Genomic DNA, 19054 nt, shown 5'->3' on the forward strand with positions numbered 1-19054 from the left:
ATCTAATTATCAGTATTCACACTGTATCTCCCACTAGAATATAAACCTCTTGGGGACAGAACCTTTGTCTTTCATAGATTTAGAGCATGCATTTTTAACCTTTTTTTTCAGTAATGGACCCCTTAGCAGGCTAGCCAAGCCTTTGGACTTCTCAGAACAGTGGTTTTTAAAAGGAGGGGAAAAAATAGGATTGCAGAGGAGGTCAGTATTTTATTAGAAATAAATATGTACTTCTTTCCCCATCCAAGTTCACGGGTCCCTTGAAATCTATTCATGGACCCCAGGTTAAGAGCCTCTCATCTAGAGTTAAAAGCCGGCTAGTCTAACATCTCTCATTTTTCATTTAAGAAAACTGAAGCATGGAGAGGTCCATTCCTTTACCTAAGGTCTCACAACTGATAAGAGTCAGAGGCAGAATGTGAACCCAAGTCTCCTGACTCCAGAATCAGTGTGCTCTCCATTACACTTCACTGCCTGCCTCATCTTTGAATCCCCTGTCTCCTGGCACAGTGCCTGAGACATAGTGAGTGCTTCATAAATGTTTGTTGAGCTCAGTGACATTATCTGGATGAAGGAGAATGCGGATCACCAAATGGCAGTGAGTCAAGCCGCTGTTCTCATATTGTTAGTTTCAAGTTTGGAAAGTTTATAAAGCAGAGAGTGAAAATGCATCCCAGACCGTGTGTCTGGTTCTGAGAGCAGGCAGAAGGTCAGGGAGCCATCATGGCAGAGGAGCAGACACGTACCACGGGCAGGGTCCCTGTCCCTGTCCTGAACCAGCCTGTTATCTTGGCCCAGGGTTTTTGAATGGCTCTTTCTGGGGGGGAGGGAACAGATGACCATGTCTCTTCCCATTTATTTTTATGGCCACAAATGGCAAAGACTGAGTGCCCCTTTCTTCCTCCCTCATTTATTCCTGATCTGCTTCTCTCCAGCAGCTGGGATGCTCTGCCCTGGCTCTGTCCATGCCTTGCTTGGTGAATCAGGATGCTGGAATTTCAACCCTTCTTGTCCTCCTTGCCACTCTGGCTTTCAAAGGAATAGTTGAGCAAAAAAGGTGATGAGAGTAAAGAGTCGCTATCAGATGGTCCATGTGTTCCACTGGTCTTCCCAAGAAGTCCCAGGAAATCCAGGGAGCCCAACCCTCCCCACCCAGCCCATTGGGTGCAGGCAGCTGGGTGTCACAGTGGACAGAGTACTGAGCCTGGAATCAGGAAGATCTGGGTTCAAATGTGGCCTTAGACACTTACTAGCTGTGTGACCCTGGGCAAGTTACTCAGCCTCTGTTTCCCTGCGTTTCCTCATCTGAACTGGGGATCATAATAGCACTCACCTCACAGGGTTGTTGTGAGAATCATGTGAGATATTTATAAAGCGCTCAGTACCATGCCTGGCACATGGCAGACACTTGTTCCCTTCCCCCCTCCCCCCACTTCCTGCAGTGAGGCCATGAGAGCCCGTGGACAAGAGCATGGTTTACAGGCATGGCATGGTTCAGGTTCAGTCTGCATTGTTGGGGAGCACCCATCTTATTGAGATCACAGACCTATTTGAGTTTGAATAAATGTTAAGGCTTGTGGCTGGATTCAATTTCAACATGTACAAAATGGGGCTAAAAGATGTGAAAAAGATCCTGGGGGCTTTTAGTGGACCGCAAACTTCATGAGTCAGCAGTGTGATCTGGTGGCTAAGAAAGTGAGCCCCATCTTGGGCTGCAGTAGGAGGGGCAGAGCTTCTAGGAATAATGAATCAGGTGTTTGCTGCCTTGTCTGGACTCTGCTGGGGCCAGGCCCTGTTTGGAGGATTGTGTTCCATTCTGGGCATCCCATGTTACAAAGGATGTGAATAAGTTGGACAGTGACCAGAAGAGGGTGACAAGGGTGACAAAGGGCCTCTAGTTCATGCCATAGCAGGATTGGTTGGAAGAAATGGGAACATTTATCCAGGAGAGGAGAAGACTTAGCAGGGGATATTGGATCATGGTACCACAAGTTAGAGTTGGAAGGGAAAGTCAGAAGCCATCTAGTATAGCTGCCATCTTGTTTTACAGATGAGAAAATGGGTAGGGTAAGTGATTTGTCCGAGGTCACATCCATAGTAAGAGTCAGAGGTGGGATATGAATGAAAGGTCTTCTGATACCAGAGCCACAATGGTGCCACAAAGCCTCCATACAAGTGCAGCCTTCCAGTGCCTGAAGGGCCATCTCGTGGAGGAGAGATTTCCTGGCTCTGTTTGGCAGAACCAAAGGCAGCACCAGGCCCCGTGGGGCTCAAGGAAAACTTGCCAACAGTGAGAACTTGCCGAGATTGCAATGGGCTGCTTGGAGAGGTGGGTGGGGCAGGCTTCCAGTTCACTGGAGGTCCTCAAGCAGAGAGGCTACAGGACCACAGGTCGGGTGTGTTGGAGACAAGACCCTTTTCCAGGTATGGGGAGGACCAAATGGGCTCTGAGGCCTCTTCCAGCTCAGAAATGCTGTGATTCCATGAGTGCTGCTGTTATAGCACCAACTGTACCTCCTCTTCCCCATCCCCCCTCTCTAGGGGGAAATCTGGTGGGGCAGCTCAGAAAAGAACCCACCCTCCCAATATGTCGTCACCTGAAACACAAGTACCATTTACCTCCTTCTCCCCTCCTGACTCTTCTGGAGAAGTTCTTGGGTTAAATTTGTTTAAGTTTGGTGCCTTGCCCTGATTAAGAGTCTCTTGTCCTGGGTGCTTATGCACATCTCCTCTCTTACAGAAAACTTCGGCTCTGTTCTGCTTGCACTGAACACCCCATAGCACCTGCTTGAGGAGGTCCTTCCATCAGAGTGCCCAGCAAGAGACCAAGAATGGAGAGGTCCCTGGGCTCATGTTGTCACCACTATCTGGCTGTGCTGCTCATCCTCCCCTCCCTGAGCCTCACTCAGTATGAAAACTGGCCCTACTACCCTGAGTACTTTCAGCAGCCCCAGCCTGAGTACCAACAGCCTGAGCGTCCAGCAAATGTCCCCAAGATCCAACTGCGTCTGGCTGGACAGAAGAGGAAACACAATGAGGGCCGAGTGGAATTGTACTACGATGGGGTGTGGGGCACGGTGTGTGATGACGACTTCTCCATCCACGCTGCCCATGTGGTCTGTCGTGAGCTGGGTTATGTGGAAGCCATATCTTGGGCGCCCAGCTCCTCCTATGGCAAAGGAGAAGGTAAAACCCAGTGCTTTCATGACCTGGTTTGTCGGTGTGAGGTGGGACCTAGGACTGAGAACCTGTTCATCTTGTTAAGGATTGTAGGATTTAGATCCTTAGTACATAACATGAATTCATGAATGAATGAATGGATAGATGGATGGATGGATGGAATAAAAAGCATTTATTGGATATATAGTGTTGATTGTCAGACCTTAGAACATAAAATGTCAGAGCTGGAAAATAATCTTAGAACAGAGAGTGCCAGACTTGGAGGGGAACCTTAGAATAGAGAATATCAGATTTGGGGGGAGGGGAATCTCAGAACAGAGAATGTCAGAGCTGGGAGGGACTTTAGAATACGTATTATCAAAGCAAGAAAAAACATTAAAACTGCACCATAGACTGCTAAAGCTAAAAGGGACTTTAGAAATAAACATATTCACCTCATTTTACAGATAAGGAAACTGAGGCCCAGGGAATAGAAAGGTCTTGTCCAAAGTCACAGGGCTAGGACAGGTCAAAGGCAGAAATTGAATCTGGGTCTTCCTAATGATAAGAGCCCTCTATCCATTCTACCTCATTGTCTCTCCTTTGGAACTCTTAGCTTAGGACTGTAATCATGTATGTGCATTATAAATGCCTTTATTAGAGTCTGGGGATGCCCAGATTGAAGAGCAGCATGGCCGCACCCAGGTGACTATAAGTCTGCCTACCATGATACAGGACTAGTGAAGAGGTGCCCAGACATACCAGGGACATTGATACTAGGGGATGTGGCAGGGATTAGCCTGGGTGTGTGAGAATGTATACCATGGGTACAGAGTTGGTCCAACTGGGGTTGAGTGAAGTAGGGTCTATACTTGCCAGAATCAGAATGTAGAAATGCCAGGAGTTTGCAAGAGAATTAGTGTGTTATAAATGGAGTTTGTAGTGCCAGGCTGGGATCATTGGGTTGTGGATCAAGAGCCAGAAGGAACCTTAGAGGTCATCAAGACCAACCCTCTTAACTTGCAGATGAGGAAACTGAGGCCCCAAGAGGATAAATGACTTGCCCAGGGTCAACCAGCTAGTTGATGTCTAAATAGGGATTTGAACCCAGATCCCTCTAAAGCCATTTATGTTTCAGACTGAGACCCCTACCCACCCATCCAATTAGCTTTGTGTATGCAAAAGAAACCCCTTTCTCCCTTCTTCCTACCGTCTCTGTCACCCCAAGTAGCTCATTCTATATTTCCTCCATGGGGAGCTTGTAGGGGATTGTAGGAAGGCAATGATCCTTTGCCTTACTGTTAAGAGGTGGCACCAAGCAGAAAAGGGTCCCTAGGCTTGGTTAGAGGTTATGGATAGAGACTGGACCTGTGATTTCAGTAGTGCAGGGAACTCCCAGAAGAGAGAAATCACCCTACCAAAGCAAGCTAGCACCTCTGCAGTTTAGTCTTAGAGAATAACTGAGTATTTTCATGATTGCCCAAAGTCACATAATCAGTATGTATCAGGAGCAAAACTTGAACCCAAGACTTCTTGGCTATGGGACCAGCTCTCTATCCATGATGACAGCCTGTGCACAGCAAGCACTTAAATGCTAATTCACAGATTTGCTTACTGCCTCTCAGGGGCAGAGACAAGGGACTTGAGTTCCAATCCCAACCCTAACACTTACCTGTTTAATCTCAGGCAAATCATTTCCTGTATCTTGGCCTTAATTTCTTCTTCTTGAACAGCAAAATGTGGGCCTAACTTCCCTCTGAGGCCCCTTCCAGTCCTTACTCAGTGCTCCTAAATCTCTCTTCTTCTTTGCCCACTGAGGGTCCCAAATGGAAATCATGTTGCTACCAAACAACAGTTTGCTGTGGAAACAGCTCTGGGTTAGAGAAGAGTGCTTCAAAGAGCCTCCCTCATGATCCAGACAGAATGGGGAAACCAGCTGGGAAGTTTCAACTCCAGATTTTCAATAAGGTCTTTGTTCCTTACATTTAAGGACCAACCTCACTTGTGTTGAGAACCGACCAAGCCGTCCATCATGGACGGATACATTTCAGCAGGACCTGGGCTTGGAGAGCTAATGGGCTGGGGGCAGAGGAATGGTCTGACCTCCAGCCTGTGTTGCTCCTCTGCAGTCAACCAACCAGCAATTATTAAGTACCTACTCCATGCCAGGAGTTGGGCCAGGTGCTGGGAATACAAAACCAAGAAATTAAACAATCCCTGCCTTTGAGGGGTTCACATACTATTGATTCTATCACAGCCCTTAATTTTAAACAATGGATGTTTTGCCCTGTACTTTCCAAACCGTAAGGGGTTGGAGTGAGAGCAGTCCCACAGAGGTATTCATAGAAAATTAGAAAGAGGGCTCTTCTCCTCCATCCTTATCATTTTTGCAAGTGAGGAAACCTGAGGGTGAGGTCATCTAGCCCAGACCCAACCTGCTAAAACACACTGGACAGGTGGTTATCCAGCCCCTATTTGAAGACCTCCAGTCGTGTCAACTCTGTCCTGCTGGATCAGCCTGTTCTATTGCTGGACAGCGCATTCTGAGAAAGGTCTTTCTTCTATGGAGCCAAAATCTGCCTCTGTGAGGCTTCTGCCCATTTCATAACAAGCCAACATCCTTCTCTCTAGGGTGAAGAAACAAGTCTGACCGGTCTCCCCCTATTAGTCAGCCCTGTGAATAGTTGGAAGCAGCTAACCATCTTGTTCCCAGTAGGTCTTTTTTCCAAGCTCAGCATCCTCATTTCCTTTCATGGATTCTGGTTCGGTGGGGTCTCCAGACTTCTCATCATCCTTGTTTGCCCTCCAATTTATCAATGTTCTTCCTAAAATGCAGTACTCCAGATGTGGGCTGCCAGCGCAGAGTATACTGGGACTTCTGCCTCCCTTGTTGTCTCCTGGAGTTGATTGGAGAACGGCAATAGAGCTGAGCTTTTCCATTTTTTAATAAAAGGGGTTGGAGTAAAATGCCTTTATATCAGTGGTTCCCAATTCTTTCAAACATAAAGACTCCCTTTGAGATGTCAAAAGAATTGCAGCCCCTGACATGGCTTGCTTGGGTCATAGATATAGAGTTAAAAGGGACATTAAAGGCTATCTAATCCAACCCCTCATTTTATTGGTTTTGGGGTTTTTTTTGGCTAGGCAATGGGGTTAAGCGATTTGCCCAGGGTCACACAGCTAGTAAGTGTTATGTGTCTGAGGCCGGTTTTGAACTCAGCTCCTCCTGAATCCAGGGCCAGTGCTCTGTTCACTGCTCCACCTAGCTGCCCCTCAACCCCTCATTTTATAGAGGGGTTGGTAACCCAGGGTGGTCAAGTAACTTGCTCTGGGTCACACAAACAATAATCCTGGGAGATGGTATTGGGCTTTCTAACTCCAGCACCAGTGCTCATTCAAATAGTCAGGAAATCCTGAGTTCAAATACAACCTCAGACACTTACTAGCTGTGTGATCCTGAGCATAATCCAGGAGTAGGTGATAAGGGGCTGACTCAGGGTGGTGTCGGTGTCAGAGGAGAGGAGGGGGCATATTGGAGAGATGCTTCACAGGTAAAACCGACAGGCCTTGCTATGTGAGAGGCAGACTACACAGTACTTGAAGAGAACTGGGCTCAGAGTCAGGGGATCTGGGTTGAAATCCTGGCTCTGGCACTTACTACCTGCATGACCTTGGGCCTGTCACTTAACCTCCGTATGCTCAGTTTTCTCATCTATAAAATGAGGAAAGGGTTGGACAAGATGGCCTCAGAGGTTACTTCTACCTTTAGATCTGTGATTCCTAGTATCTGTAAGTGTGCACTTTTTAGGCTGGAAAATACCTATTTACCTCTGCTGAGCTTTAGGAAGAAAGGATGCCCAGAAGTGGCAACAGATGGAAGAGGCCTCTTCTTTGGGGCCCAGACTTCTGTGCACCATGAACACATATTCAGGGAAGTGGGATAAGGAGGAGGTCAAGTTCTGGATGTCTCTTCTTCAACATTTGCATGGGAGGGAATATGGTTAAAATTAATATTTCAGCGATCTCTGAAAGAGAAGAGATGTCAACTGGCTGTTACCATCTCCCATTAAAGGCCAAATGGGGAACAGATGTCTGTAGAAACAAGAGTCTCAGCATCTCTGCAAGGTTCAGAGACAGCTGGAGACAAGCTCTGGCCTGGAGTCCAAAGATCTGAGTTTGAGAATCAGCTTTGACATGGAATTAAGTAAGCAGGACACTAAGCCTAAAGCAGAGTTGTTATAGATGCCCATCAATCCTTCATTCAGTGAATATTGATTTAAGGTGCTGTCTCAGGTGCTGAGGTTACAGAGATGAAAATGAAAACAATCCTGTCTTCAAGGAACTTCCATTCGAAACCCAGAATCATGTATTCATTTTTCATTTATTATTTTTTAACATTCACTAATTTTTTTGAATTCAGAATTTTCTTCTTCCCAATTCTCCCCTACCCATTGAGAAGGCAAGAAATATGATATCAATTATACATGGAAAATCATGCAAAACATATTTCCATATTAGCCATGTTGCCAAAAAAGAAAGAAAAAGAAAGTGAAAAAGAATTATGCTTCAATCTGCATGCAGACTCCATCAGTTTTCTCTCTGGAGGTGGAGAACACTTTTCATAAAAAGTCTTTCAAAAGTGAGGCTGGTGACTTTGCACAGCTTTCCCTCACTTGAAACCAATTCACTTGCAAGTCACGGCGTCATCTTCCTGGTGTCATGGTCTTTTTCAAGAATGAAGGGCAAATGATAACCGCAACTTGTGAGGGAATCATTGAGCTGATTGTCATACAATATTCCTGTTACTGTGTACAAATGTTCTCCTGGTTCTACTCACTTCCCTTTGCATCAGTTCATATAAATCTTCCCAGGTTTTTTCTGAAACTATCCTTCTTATCATTTCTTATAGGACAGTAGCATTCCATTATTATAATATACCAGAACTTTTTCAACCATTCTCCAAATGGTGGGGATCCTCTCAATTTCTTTGCCACCATAAAAAGAGCTTCTATGAGTATCCACATATAAATAGATCCTTTTTTCTCTTTTCTCTGATCTCTTTGGGATGCAGACATATTAATGGTATTGCTGGGTCAAAGGGTAGGCATGGTTTAATAGGTCTTTGGGGATAGTTCCAAATTCTTCTCCAGAGTGACTGGCCTAGTTCACTATCTACTAAGAGTGCATTAGTGTCCCAATTTTTTTTACATCTTCTCCAGCATTTATCATTTTACTTTTCTGTCGTATTGGTCAATCTGAAAAATGGAAGGTGGTACCTCAGAGTTGTTCTAATTTGCATTTTTCTAATCAATAGTGATTCAGAACTTTTTTGTTTGTTTGTTTGTTTTGTGTGTGAGGCAATTGGGGTTAGGCGACTTGCCCAGTTAGTGAGTAGAACATTTTTCCATATGACTACTGATACCTTCAATTTCTTCTTCTAAAACCACCTGTTCATATCCTTTGATCATCTATCAATTGGAGAATAACCCGTATTTTTTACAAATTTGACTCAGTTTCCTGCATATTTGAGAAATGAGACCTCTATCAGAGAAACTTGCTGTAAGATTTTCCTTCCAGTTTCCTGCTTTCCTTCTAATCTTGGCTGCATTAGGTTTGCTTATGTAAAACCTTTTAAAATGATCTATTTATCAAAATTATCTATTTTGCTTCCTGTGATTCTCTATCTCTTGCTTAGTCATAAATTCTTCCTTTATCTGTAGATCTGACAGGTAAAATTTTCCATGCTTCCCTAATTTGCTTATGATATCACCTTTTATTTCTTAATCATATACCCATTTTGACCTTACCTTGGTATACAATGTTGGTCTATACCTAGTTTCTGCCAAACTGCTTTTAAGTTTTCTTAGAAATTTTTGTCAGATAGTGAGTTCTTGTTGTAAAAATTTTGATGTTTGGGTTTATCAAGCACTAGATTACGATGGTCATTTACTACTGTGTCTTGTGTACCCAATCTATTCCACTGATCCACCACTCTATTTCTTAGCCGGTACCAGATTGTTTTGATAATTACCACTTTGTAATGCAGTTTGAAATATGATACTGCTAAGCCACTTTCCTTTACATTTTTCTCATTGGTTCCCTTGGTATTCTTGACCTTTTATTTTTCCAGATGAATTTTATTCTTTTTTTCTAGCTCTATAAAATAATTTTTGATAGTTTGATTGGTGTGGCACATTTTGCATATCTTATACACATCATGTGCACAATGCACATACACACATATATGTGTACACTTTGGTTCCCCCCCTGTCCCCCCAACAGAATGTAAGATTGAGGGCAGGGGCTGTTTCCTTTTTGTCTTTGCATCATCGCCATCTATCACAGCACCTGGCACACAGTAGGCGCTTAATACATGCTTGTCAATTGATTGCTACACAAAGTGTTCCAAGAGTCAGTGCAGTTTTAATTTAGTAAAATTTGAAGGTATGAGCATCTAGGGGAAGGGTTAATCACCAGTTATGAGTGTTTGTTTCTTCCTTCTCTCCCAGTGGCAGTCATGGGGGACTGAGGTGTGGTCCAACCTGTAATTTCCCAAGGTTTTTTTTTTTTTATAACAGCTCTGGGAAAAGTGCTAGGCTTGGGGCCAGGAGAGGCCTGGGTTCAGACCCTGCCCCTGATGCTCAGCAGCTTGTGATCCCAGGCAAGTCTCGACCTCTCTGAATCTCATTTCCTCATACTAAAATTGGGAGAATACCTATCATTACACGAATAGTTCCTACCACTTGGGGTTGTTGTAAGGATCAAATAAGATGATATCTGCAAAGTGTTATCATGATGATCATAACAGGAGAGGTGGAAGTGACTTAGGTGTCATTGTAGTCAACACCTTCATTTTACAGGTGGGGAAACTGAGGCTCAGAGAAGGCCTGCTACCACATAAGTAGTGAACAGCAGAGGTGGCATTTGAACCCATCTCCTCTAATCTGATTTAATTCTAAATTCAGCGTTTTTCCCACCATACCAGGAAATCAGCTCTGGCCTACTATGTGGAGCTCTGTGAATGAGTTATAGATATAGACCCAGGGCTAGAGGGAAATATCTAGGTCATAGAATAAGAAGAGTCTGATGGGAGGATGGGCTGAGGGGCTGTATGTAGGGCAACTGAGTTCAGGTCTTAGTTCTAGGTCAGTATAAGATGATGACGATAATAGGATCATAAGATGATAAGATCATAGAGTCATAGAGATGGAGACAGAGGAATGGAAGGGACCTCTGAAGGGATTAGACCAACCCTCTCTTTGCTCCAAGACCCAAACCTTCCTTTACATCATTCTTGGCTTCCTTCTTCTCCCCTGCAGGCCCAATCTGGATGGACAACGTTCACTGCACGGGTACAGAAGTGACCCTGGCCGCCTGCTCCTCCAACGGGTGGGGTGTTGCTGACTGCAAACACACAGAAGATGTGGGCGTAGTGTGCAGTGATAAAAGAATCCCTGGCTTCAAGTTTGACAACTCGCTCATCAATCAGATTGATGTAAGTAATGCTCACTTCCACGTACAGTCTGCATCCCTGGTTGTATTCAATTTGCACCCAGTTACATAATAATGATGGTGATGATGATGGTGATGTTGATGACAAATGTGAGCATTTATATGGCACTTGAAGGTGTATAGGGTGCTTTACCTATGTGATTTCATCTTTACAACAACCCTGGGAGGTAGGTGCTGTTCGGCTTTTAAAGCCCTTTACAACCTGGCTCCTTCCTCCCTTCTAGTCTTCTTACACCTTACTTGGTTCTTCAGACTCTATGATCCAGTCACAGTGGCCTCGTGGCTGTTTCTCCCATAGGACACTTCAGTCCCAACCCTAGCATTTCCTCTGGTTGTCCCCAATACCTGGACCTCCCTCCATCCTCATCTCCACTCCCTGGCTTTCCCGGAATCCTCCCAGTTTCCTCTAAAGTCTCACCTTCTGTAAGAACCGCTTCTCAGCCCTTCTCTGTCTGCGTGACTTCCTTCCATTGATGATCTTTAATTGATCCTGCTCTCATCTTGTTTGTACATAGTTTTCGCATGTTGTCTCCCACATTAGACTGTGAACTCCTTGAGAACAAGACCTGTCTTCGGTATCACCAGTAATTGGCACACAGTTGGTACTCAGTAAATGCTTGTAGACTGAACTGAGCTTGAGAGAGGTTCAGTTAGCTACCAAGAGTCACACAGCTAGTTAAATGTCTAAGGCAGGATTTGAATTCAGGTCTTCTTAACTCCTAAGTCCGATGCTTTCCACTGGATCACATAGCTGCCTTAGCCTGAAGGGTCTTCTATGATTAGGAAGAGGCAGGTTCCCCAAATCTTAGGTGGAAGAGACGTCAGTGGCCATCTTCTCCAACCCAGATCTGAACCCCAAGCCCTCTCTACAATAAATAGCTTTTGCTTGAAGGCTTCCAGTGATGGGGAGCCCGCTACCTCCCAAGGCAGTCTTTCCACTTGGGGACAACTCTGACCTTTGGAAGATTTCCTGACTTCATGCTTCCATTTGTTCTTCCCTCCTGTGGCCAACAGCACAAGTCTACTTAGTGCCATTGGCCCACCAACAGTGTAACCTTTGGACAATCACTTACCCTTCTTCAGCCTTAGTTTCTTCCTCTGTAAAATGGGAGGGTCAGAATAGATGACTCCTAAATCTGGTGGCTTCTATTCCCTCTGCCCCAGGACAGCTCTTCAAATACTTGGAGACAGCTAGCATGTGATCGCCTCTCCACCCCCGTAAGCTTTTCTTCTCCGGGCTAAATATTCCCAGTTCCTGAACCACAAATATCTCGATTAATTAGTTAACTAACACATATTTAATTACTATATGATAGTCAAGCACTGTAAGGCCCATGGAAATCCCCCTCCTTGACTTCAAGGAACTTGCCAGAAAATGACCCCTGATGATGGAATGCCTTCAAGGACCAACACCCTTAGGATCCAGGATCTCTCTGTTATTTGAGGCAAACTGTAGGCATCATGGAGACATGCAGAGAGAACTGGTCTGGGAGCCTGGAGGACCTCATTCTGGTCCTTCCAAACACATCCTGGCTATATGATGATAAATCTGGAGAAATCTCTTAACTTTGGAGTCCTCTATCCCAATGAAATCACAGGTCCAGCCCCTATCCCCTCTCCTATTCTAGGTGGATAATTATGGTAATTGGTCTCCAGCTGTTTTGTGGAGCTGATGATGGAGATGTTCAAGGAAGTCTTTGAAATTGCCCTATTTGGTCTCCAGAAGGTTTCTGCCAATGGAATGTGGTTTTAACATTTTCTCTCCATGACTAACCCCATCCTTCCATTTTCTCTTATATTCCTAGAGCACACCAAACACTCTGGGATGCTGGCCAAGCCTGCATTATGGAAAAGAGATTAGCTGTTAGACTCACCAGGCTTGTTTCATCCCAAACTCTGGGATGGGATGAGACCACCCCCATGGTGTACCCTTCAAGTTGGGCTGGCATCCAATCCAGCATTACATCATGGCCAGAGGAGGTTATTATATATCTCAGCTACACGGCAGTAATTCAAGGAGCCATCTGGATTTTTTGTTTTTGTTTTTCTTTTTAGTGCATGCTATCCCTTAACAACTAGTTAACTATTTTTCAAGAGTTGTTAGGAACAAAAAAGGCATCCCTCTGTGGTCCACCTGATGATAAGCCTCCTTAGCTTAGTTAAGCTGGTCAAACAATTAAACATTTAATAAGCATCCACTATGTGCTAGGCTTTGGTGATACAAAGGCAAAAATGAAGCAATGCCTACCTTCAGAGAGCCCACATTCTATTGATCAACAGGCATTTTTAAAGCACCTACTATGTGCCATGCATAGTGAGAGGCCCCTTGTGATACAAAGCCAAAAATGAAACACTCCCTCCTTCAGGGGCTTACGTTCTATCAGGGGAAACAACAGGTAGACATATAAGAAGCTACAAAGTGTAAAGTAAATATGCACAAGGTCATTTGGGTGCGGGGAAGCAACGGTAGCTCTAGGGATTCTATGGGTAGTGGCCCCTGAATTAAGCTTTGAAGGCACCGAGAGGTTCCAAGAGATGAGAGTGAGGAGGGAGGGCATTCCGGGAATGAGGGATGTGCAAGGTCACAGAGATGGGAGATGGAATGTCAAAGGTGAGGGACAGCAAGAAGGTTGGTTTGACTGTATTGTAGACTGTGTGAAGGGCTGAAGATTCCAGATGGAGAAGTTTGTGTTTGATTTCAAGGGTGATACTGACCCACTGGGATTTCTTGAGTAGGGTGTGGCATGGTCATGCCTTGGCATTACCTTGGCAGCTGTGTGAAGTGGGCAGGGAGGCCAATTGGGAGACCATTGCACTAGTCCAGGTGAGGAGCAATGAGGAGCTGAACGAGGGTGGTTGTTGCCCGTCAGCTGATGGCACCCCCCCGGGCTAGGCCCACGCTCAAAGCCTTTCTGTCTTCGTGGGATCTCCTAGAGCAGAGTGCTGGAGGAAACCTACAGCCTCCAGGCCACAAGTGGCCTTCTAGGTCCTTGGGTGCAGCCTTTTGACTGAGTCCAAGTTTTACGGAGCAAATCCTGTATTAAAGTGAAGTTTGGATTCACTAGTTCCCCACCCCTGTGCTCTAGTAAGTTGCCTCCTGGTGCAATCTGGAAAATCCCTGAGTCACATTCGTGCTGTAAAGACACAGTGGGAAAGGACTGCAGGTGAAGACTTATTAATTCACAAACACGTGGTCTGTGCATTTCACAGAATCACAGAGTTCGAGAGTCGGCAGCAGGGACCTGGGTGGCCGTCTAGAATAATTCAAACCTCCAAAGAACTCCCACAATAATATATCCACAAATAGTCAGCCAGCCTCTCCTCAAAGACCTCAAAGTAATGGTCACAGACTCCCAGAGTTGGAAGGGATATAGTCCAACTTGCACCCGACCAAAACTATCTTTTCAAGTACTGTCAACATGTGCCATCCAGTCCCTTCCTGAAACTTTCAAGCTAGGGGGAGCCAACACTTTCCTTCCTTCCTTCCTTCCTTCCCAAGGCTGACCCTTCCATTTTGGGATAGTTCCATTTTTTAGGAAGTTTTTATTTCCATAAAGTCTAGATCTTCCTCTTTACTACTTCTATCTTGGTACACTTCGTGTCTCCTCTACTAGATTAGAAGCTCCCTGAGTACAAAGCCACGTTTCATTCCTCCTCGTGTTTTGCTCAGCCCTTACACGATGCTTTGTATACAACAGACGCTCAAAATATTCTACAATGAATTGCCTGCATACACATATGTGTCTGTGTGTGTGTATGTGAAATTTGTTGTGTTCAGTCATTTCAATCATGTCTGACTCATCATGAGCCCATTTGGGGTTTTCTTAACAAAGATATTGAAATGGTTTGCCATTTCCTTCTCTAGTTCATTTGACAGATGAGGAAACTGAGGCAAACAGGGTGAAGTGACTTGCCCAAGCATCACAGCTAGGAAGAGTCTGAGGCTGGATTTGAACTCAGGTCTTCCTGACTCCAGGTCCAGTGCTTTATTCACTGTGCCACCAGCTGCCCATATCTATCTATCTATCTATATCTATCTATCTATCTATCTATCTATCTATCTATCTATCTGTCTGTATGTCTGTCTGTCTGTCTATCTACACACACACACACACACATGTATATGTGTGTGTATGTTCATTGTGGTTGTTGTATGTGTATATTATATATATGTAATATATATATGAAATATGTGTGGGTACATGTGAAGGCAATTCATGTATATATCAGATCATTTTATTTTAGGGTTATAAGAGACCTTGGAAGCTCTCAAGACCAATTTCTTCACTTTATAGATGAAGAAACTGGGACACAGAAGGATTAGGCTTATACAGCTAGTCAGTGTCTGAGGTAGGATTTGAACTCAGGACCTGCTGATTACAGTCCAATGCCCTACTTACTATATCAACCTGCCCTCATAGACAAAAGGCCATCTATTAAGCAGGCTGGTTTGGTTGGAGCATAGGATGCAAGTTGGCCCTTCTGGGGCCATGGAAAATAAAACTAATCCCTCTTCTAAATGCCAGTCCTTCAGATACTCAACGACAGCCATCCTGTGCCCATGGAACCTTCTCTTTTTCAGCCTGTGGAGCCGTAGGTCTTTCAAAAATGTAAGCTGATGTCATTCTCGTTGCTAATGATGAACATGAGCTAAGCTTCCAACGATACTGGTGGCTTTTGAAGGTTAAACCCAGTCTACAGCCCTAGTAATGTGTCCCCGTGGAATGTAGCTCATATATCTCCTGGAAAATTTCAGATGTATTGCTCATCCCAGTTTCTTAAGGTCAGAGGCTCTGCTCTAAAGTTCTGTATTACCTTCCCTACTCCCCCATCCCCCAATTCCATAGTTCCTATGACAGTGCTGAGCATGCAACAGGCACTCAATAAATGTTGCCTGCCTGCTTGACTGATCTGGCTCATATACCCTGGTGAGTACCTGTTTTTCCAACAATGCCTTCTCCCCGTGAATGTAAAATGGATTGTGATTCTGCAGGGATAAACTTAGAGCAACAATGAGAAGTACACAGAATCTTTTAATTTCCTCACGTTACACCCCCAAAGGACAGAGACAGTGAGCTTGTCTATGATGTACTTAATAGGTCTCTGTTTAGTTTACTGCCATAATTGTAGCCCCAGGATGACCCATTTTGAGTACTGAGCTTAGACCTAGGCTACTTGGCACAAGAGAGGCATTGACAGCTTGAATGGGAGGAAGGTGAGTCAAAATGCTGCTGGGGGTGGATCAGACAAAATCAGAGAATCTTAGTATCAGAGATTCACAACCATTAAGGACATTTAGTCACCAAGTCCAACTCCCCTTATGTCTTTTCTCCCTCCCTCCCCACCCTGCCCTAGAGAAGGCTACATTTAAACACAAATATACACACATTTACATACATGTAAACACACATATACACACATATGTAAATCATGCTATACATACTTCTATTTATGAGTTCTTTCTCTTGGAGGTGGATAGCGTCTTCCTACATATGTCCAAGTCTTTCCATGTTTTTTTCTTTTTTCTTTTTCTTTTCTTTTTTTTTTTTAGGCAATTGGGGTTAAGTGACTTGCCCAGGGTCACACAGCCAGTAAGTGTCAAGTGTTTGGTCTGAGGCTGGATTTGAATTCAGGTCCTCCTGACTTCAGGGCCGGTGCTCTATCTACTGTGTCACCTCACTGCCCCCATGTTTTTCTAAAATCAACCAGCTCATCATCTCTTATAGTTCAGTAGAATTCCATCACTATTATACACCACAATTTGTTTAGCCATTCCTCAGTTGAAAGGCATCTATCATTTTAGCCAGTCTGATAGGTGTGAGATGATATCTCAAAGTTGTTTTAATTTGCATTTCTCTCATCAATAATGATTTAGTACATTTTTCCCATATGACTATATAATTTTGATTTCATCATCGAAAAATTGTCTGTTCCTGTCCTTTAACCACTTATCAATTGGAGAATGACTTCTATTCTTTTAAATTTGACAAAATTCTTTATATATTTGAGAGATTAGACCTTTATTGGAGAGACTGTTTATAAACATTTTCTCCTGAATTTTCTGATTTTCTTTTGATCTTGGCTACATTGGTTTTATTTCTACAAGAACTTTTTAATTTAGCATAATCAAAATTATCCATTTTACATCTTATAATGCTCTCTATCTCCTGTTTCTTCATACATTATTCTCTTGTTCATGAGTCTGATAGGTAACACATTCCATGTTCTTCTAATTTTCTTGTGATATCTCCCTTTATATCTAGGTCATGTATCCATTTTGACTTTATCTTGGTACATGGTTTAAGATATTGGTCTATGCCCAATTTCTGCCAGAATGCTTCAAAGCTTTCCCAACAATTTTTACCAAATAGTGAATTCTTATCCAAAGACTTAAATCTTTACATTTGTCAAACACAACGTCACTATTGTCCTTCACTGCTGTGTATCGTATGTTGATTCTGTCAACTGAAATACCTCTCCATTTCTTGGTTATACCAGACAATGTTGTGGCTTAATGCCACATAATATAGTTTGAGGTCTGGAACTGCTGAACCTCCTTCCTTCACATTTTTTAATTAGTTTCTTTGAAATTCTTAACCATTTGTTCTTCCAAATGACTCTTGCTGTTATTTTTTCTAACTCAGTAAAATTATTTTTAAAGTAATTTAATTGGGATGGCATTGAATAAATAAATTAGACAAAATTATCATTTTTATTATTTTGGCTTTGTCTATCTATGAACCATTAACATTTCTCCAATTATTTAAATCTGATTTTATTTGTATAAAGAACATTTTATAATTATGTTCATTTACTTCCTGGGTCTGTTTTGACAGGTAGACTCTCAGGTGTTTTATATTATCTGTCTCTTCTTAAAGGGTTTTGTGGGCAATATATAAAAATGCTTATGATTTCTGTGGGTTTATTTTACTTCCTACTCCTTTGCTAAAATTATTAGTTGTTTCAACTAATTTTTTAGTGGAATCTTTAGGATTTTCCAAACATATCATCTGCAAAAAGAGATAGTTTATTGTCTCTCCCACAGTCAGCTGAGGCTGACTGGATAAATGACTTCTGCAGGGTCACACAGCTAGTAAGCACTGGAGGGAGCACTGATGTCCACAGGGAGATGGCACAATGCCCATCTGGCCATCCTTCTCTTTGGACAACCACCACATACCATTCTGCCGTGTATTCCTTTTCCTTTTTTTCAAGAAACCATTCCAAAGAACTTGACATTCTTTGACAATCCTTCATCTGTTTTGCAGTGGGATAATCTGAGGCCTGACAGGATAAAGCCCCAAGATTTATGTTATGATAAATCACAGGGGCCACCAGGGATTATGATACCTCTGTCTGGAGGTTCTGGGATCTCAGTCTCTGAATGAATGTGTGATCTGGGCAAGTCACATAGATAGACAGATAAATAGATATAGAGCATTTATCCAGGGCTTACTATGTGCCAGGCACTGAAAGGGGATATAAAAAGAAGAAAACAAAATTGGCCCCTACTCTAAAGGAGGTTGCATTCGAATGGGGGAAGACAAGGTAGAGAAGAACCACAAAGCAGGAGGCAGGGACAACAGCCGATACAAAGGCGTGGAGGTGAGAGATGAGCATAGTGTGGGAGGAACAGCAGGCAGGGCAGTGAGCTGACTAATTGAGTTTGTGGAGGGGAGTGAAATCTAAGAAGACCAGAAGGACTTCCTGCAGAAGGTGGGCTTTGAGCTGAGCCTGAAGGTAGCAGTAAGGAGGAACAGAATTCCAGGTTTAGCCAGGGAAAAGTCATGGGCTGAAGGGGAGTATTGTGTATAAGGAACAAGCAGGGCCAATGGGTCATAGGGCAGGTAGAGGGGAGCCTGCAAAGGTAGGATGGGGCTAGGGTGGAAAGTGCTTTAAAAACCAAATCAAGTTTTATATTTGATCTTGGAAATAATCGGGAGCCGCTGAAGACCCAACTGGTCGGGGAGAGAAGTGAGACAGACAGATCCGGGCTTTGGCAGCTGAGCAGAGGATGGATTGGAGTGAGGGAGGGACTTGGGACAAGAAGATTAGTTAAAGGGTATCACAACAGTCCAGACAAGAGGTGATGAGGGGAGGGGAGGAGTTGAAGGTGACACCAAAGTTTCAAGCCTGGGTGTTCTCCTCTATGGTAATAGTAACATAGGAAGAGAGGAGGGTTGGGAGGGGAAAATGAGTTCTGTTTCAGTCATATTACAGTTAAGATACATGTGGGACATCTAATTGGACATGGACTGGAGTAGGGCTTGATATTCCAGATCTGGGGATTGTCTGTATAGAGATGATAATTGAACCCACCAAGTGAGATAAAATAGAAGGAGAAAAGGAGAGCCCAGGACAGAGCCTTGAGGAACACCCACAA

At 43.8% G+C, this 19054-nt stretch overlaps 1 protein-coding gene across 1 annotated transcript in view; it reads left to right on the plus strand.

The window, feature by feature from the left end:
* LOXL2 (lysyl oxidase like 2) overlaps nucleotides 1-19054 on the plus strand; it is a 144482-nt gene that overhangs the window by 20013 nt on the left and 105415 nt on the right. The window contains exons 2-3 of the mRNA XM_021001120.2: nucleotides 2741-3186; nucleotides 10479-10654. Of these exons, the coding sequence (XP_020856779.1) occupies nucleotides 2832-3186; nucleotides 10479-10654 (531 nt within the window). The 5' untranslated portion in view covers nucleotides 2741-2831. The remainder of the gene's footprint in view (nucleotides 1-2740; nucleotides 3187-10478; nucleotides 10655-19054) is intronic.

The sequence above is a fragment of the Phascolarctos cinereus genome, unplaced genomic scaffold, assembly GCF_003287225.1.
Source record: "Phascolarctos cinereus isolate Bilbo 61053 unplaced genomic scaffold, phaCin_HiC Scaffold_2;HRSCAF=192, whole genome shotgun sequence".
NCBI classification, from domain to species: domain Eukaryota; kingdom Metazoa; phylum Chordata; class Mammalia; order Diprotodontia; family Phascolarctidae; genus Phascolarctos; species Phascolarctos cinereus.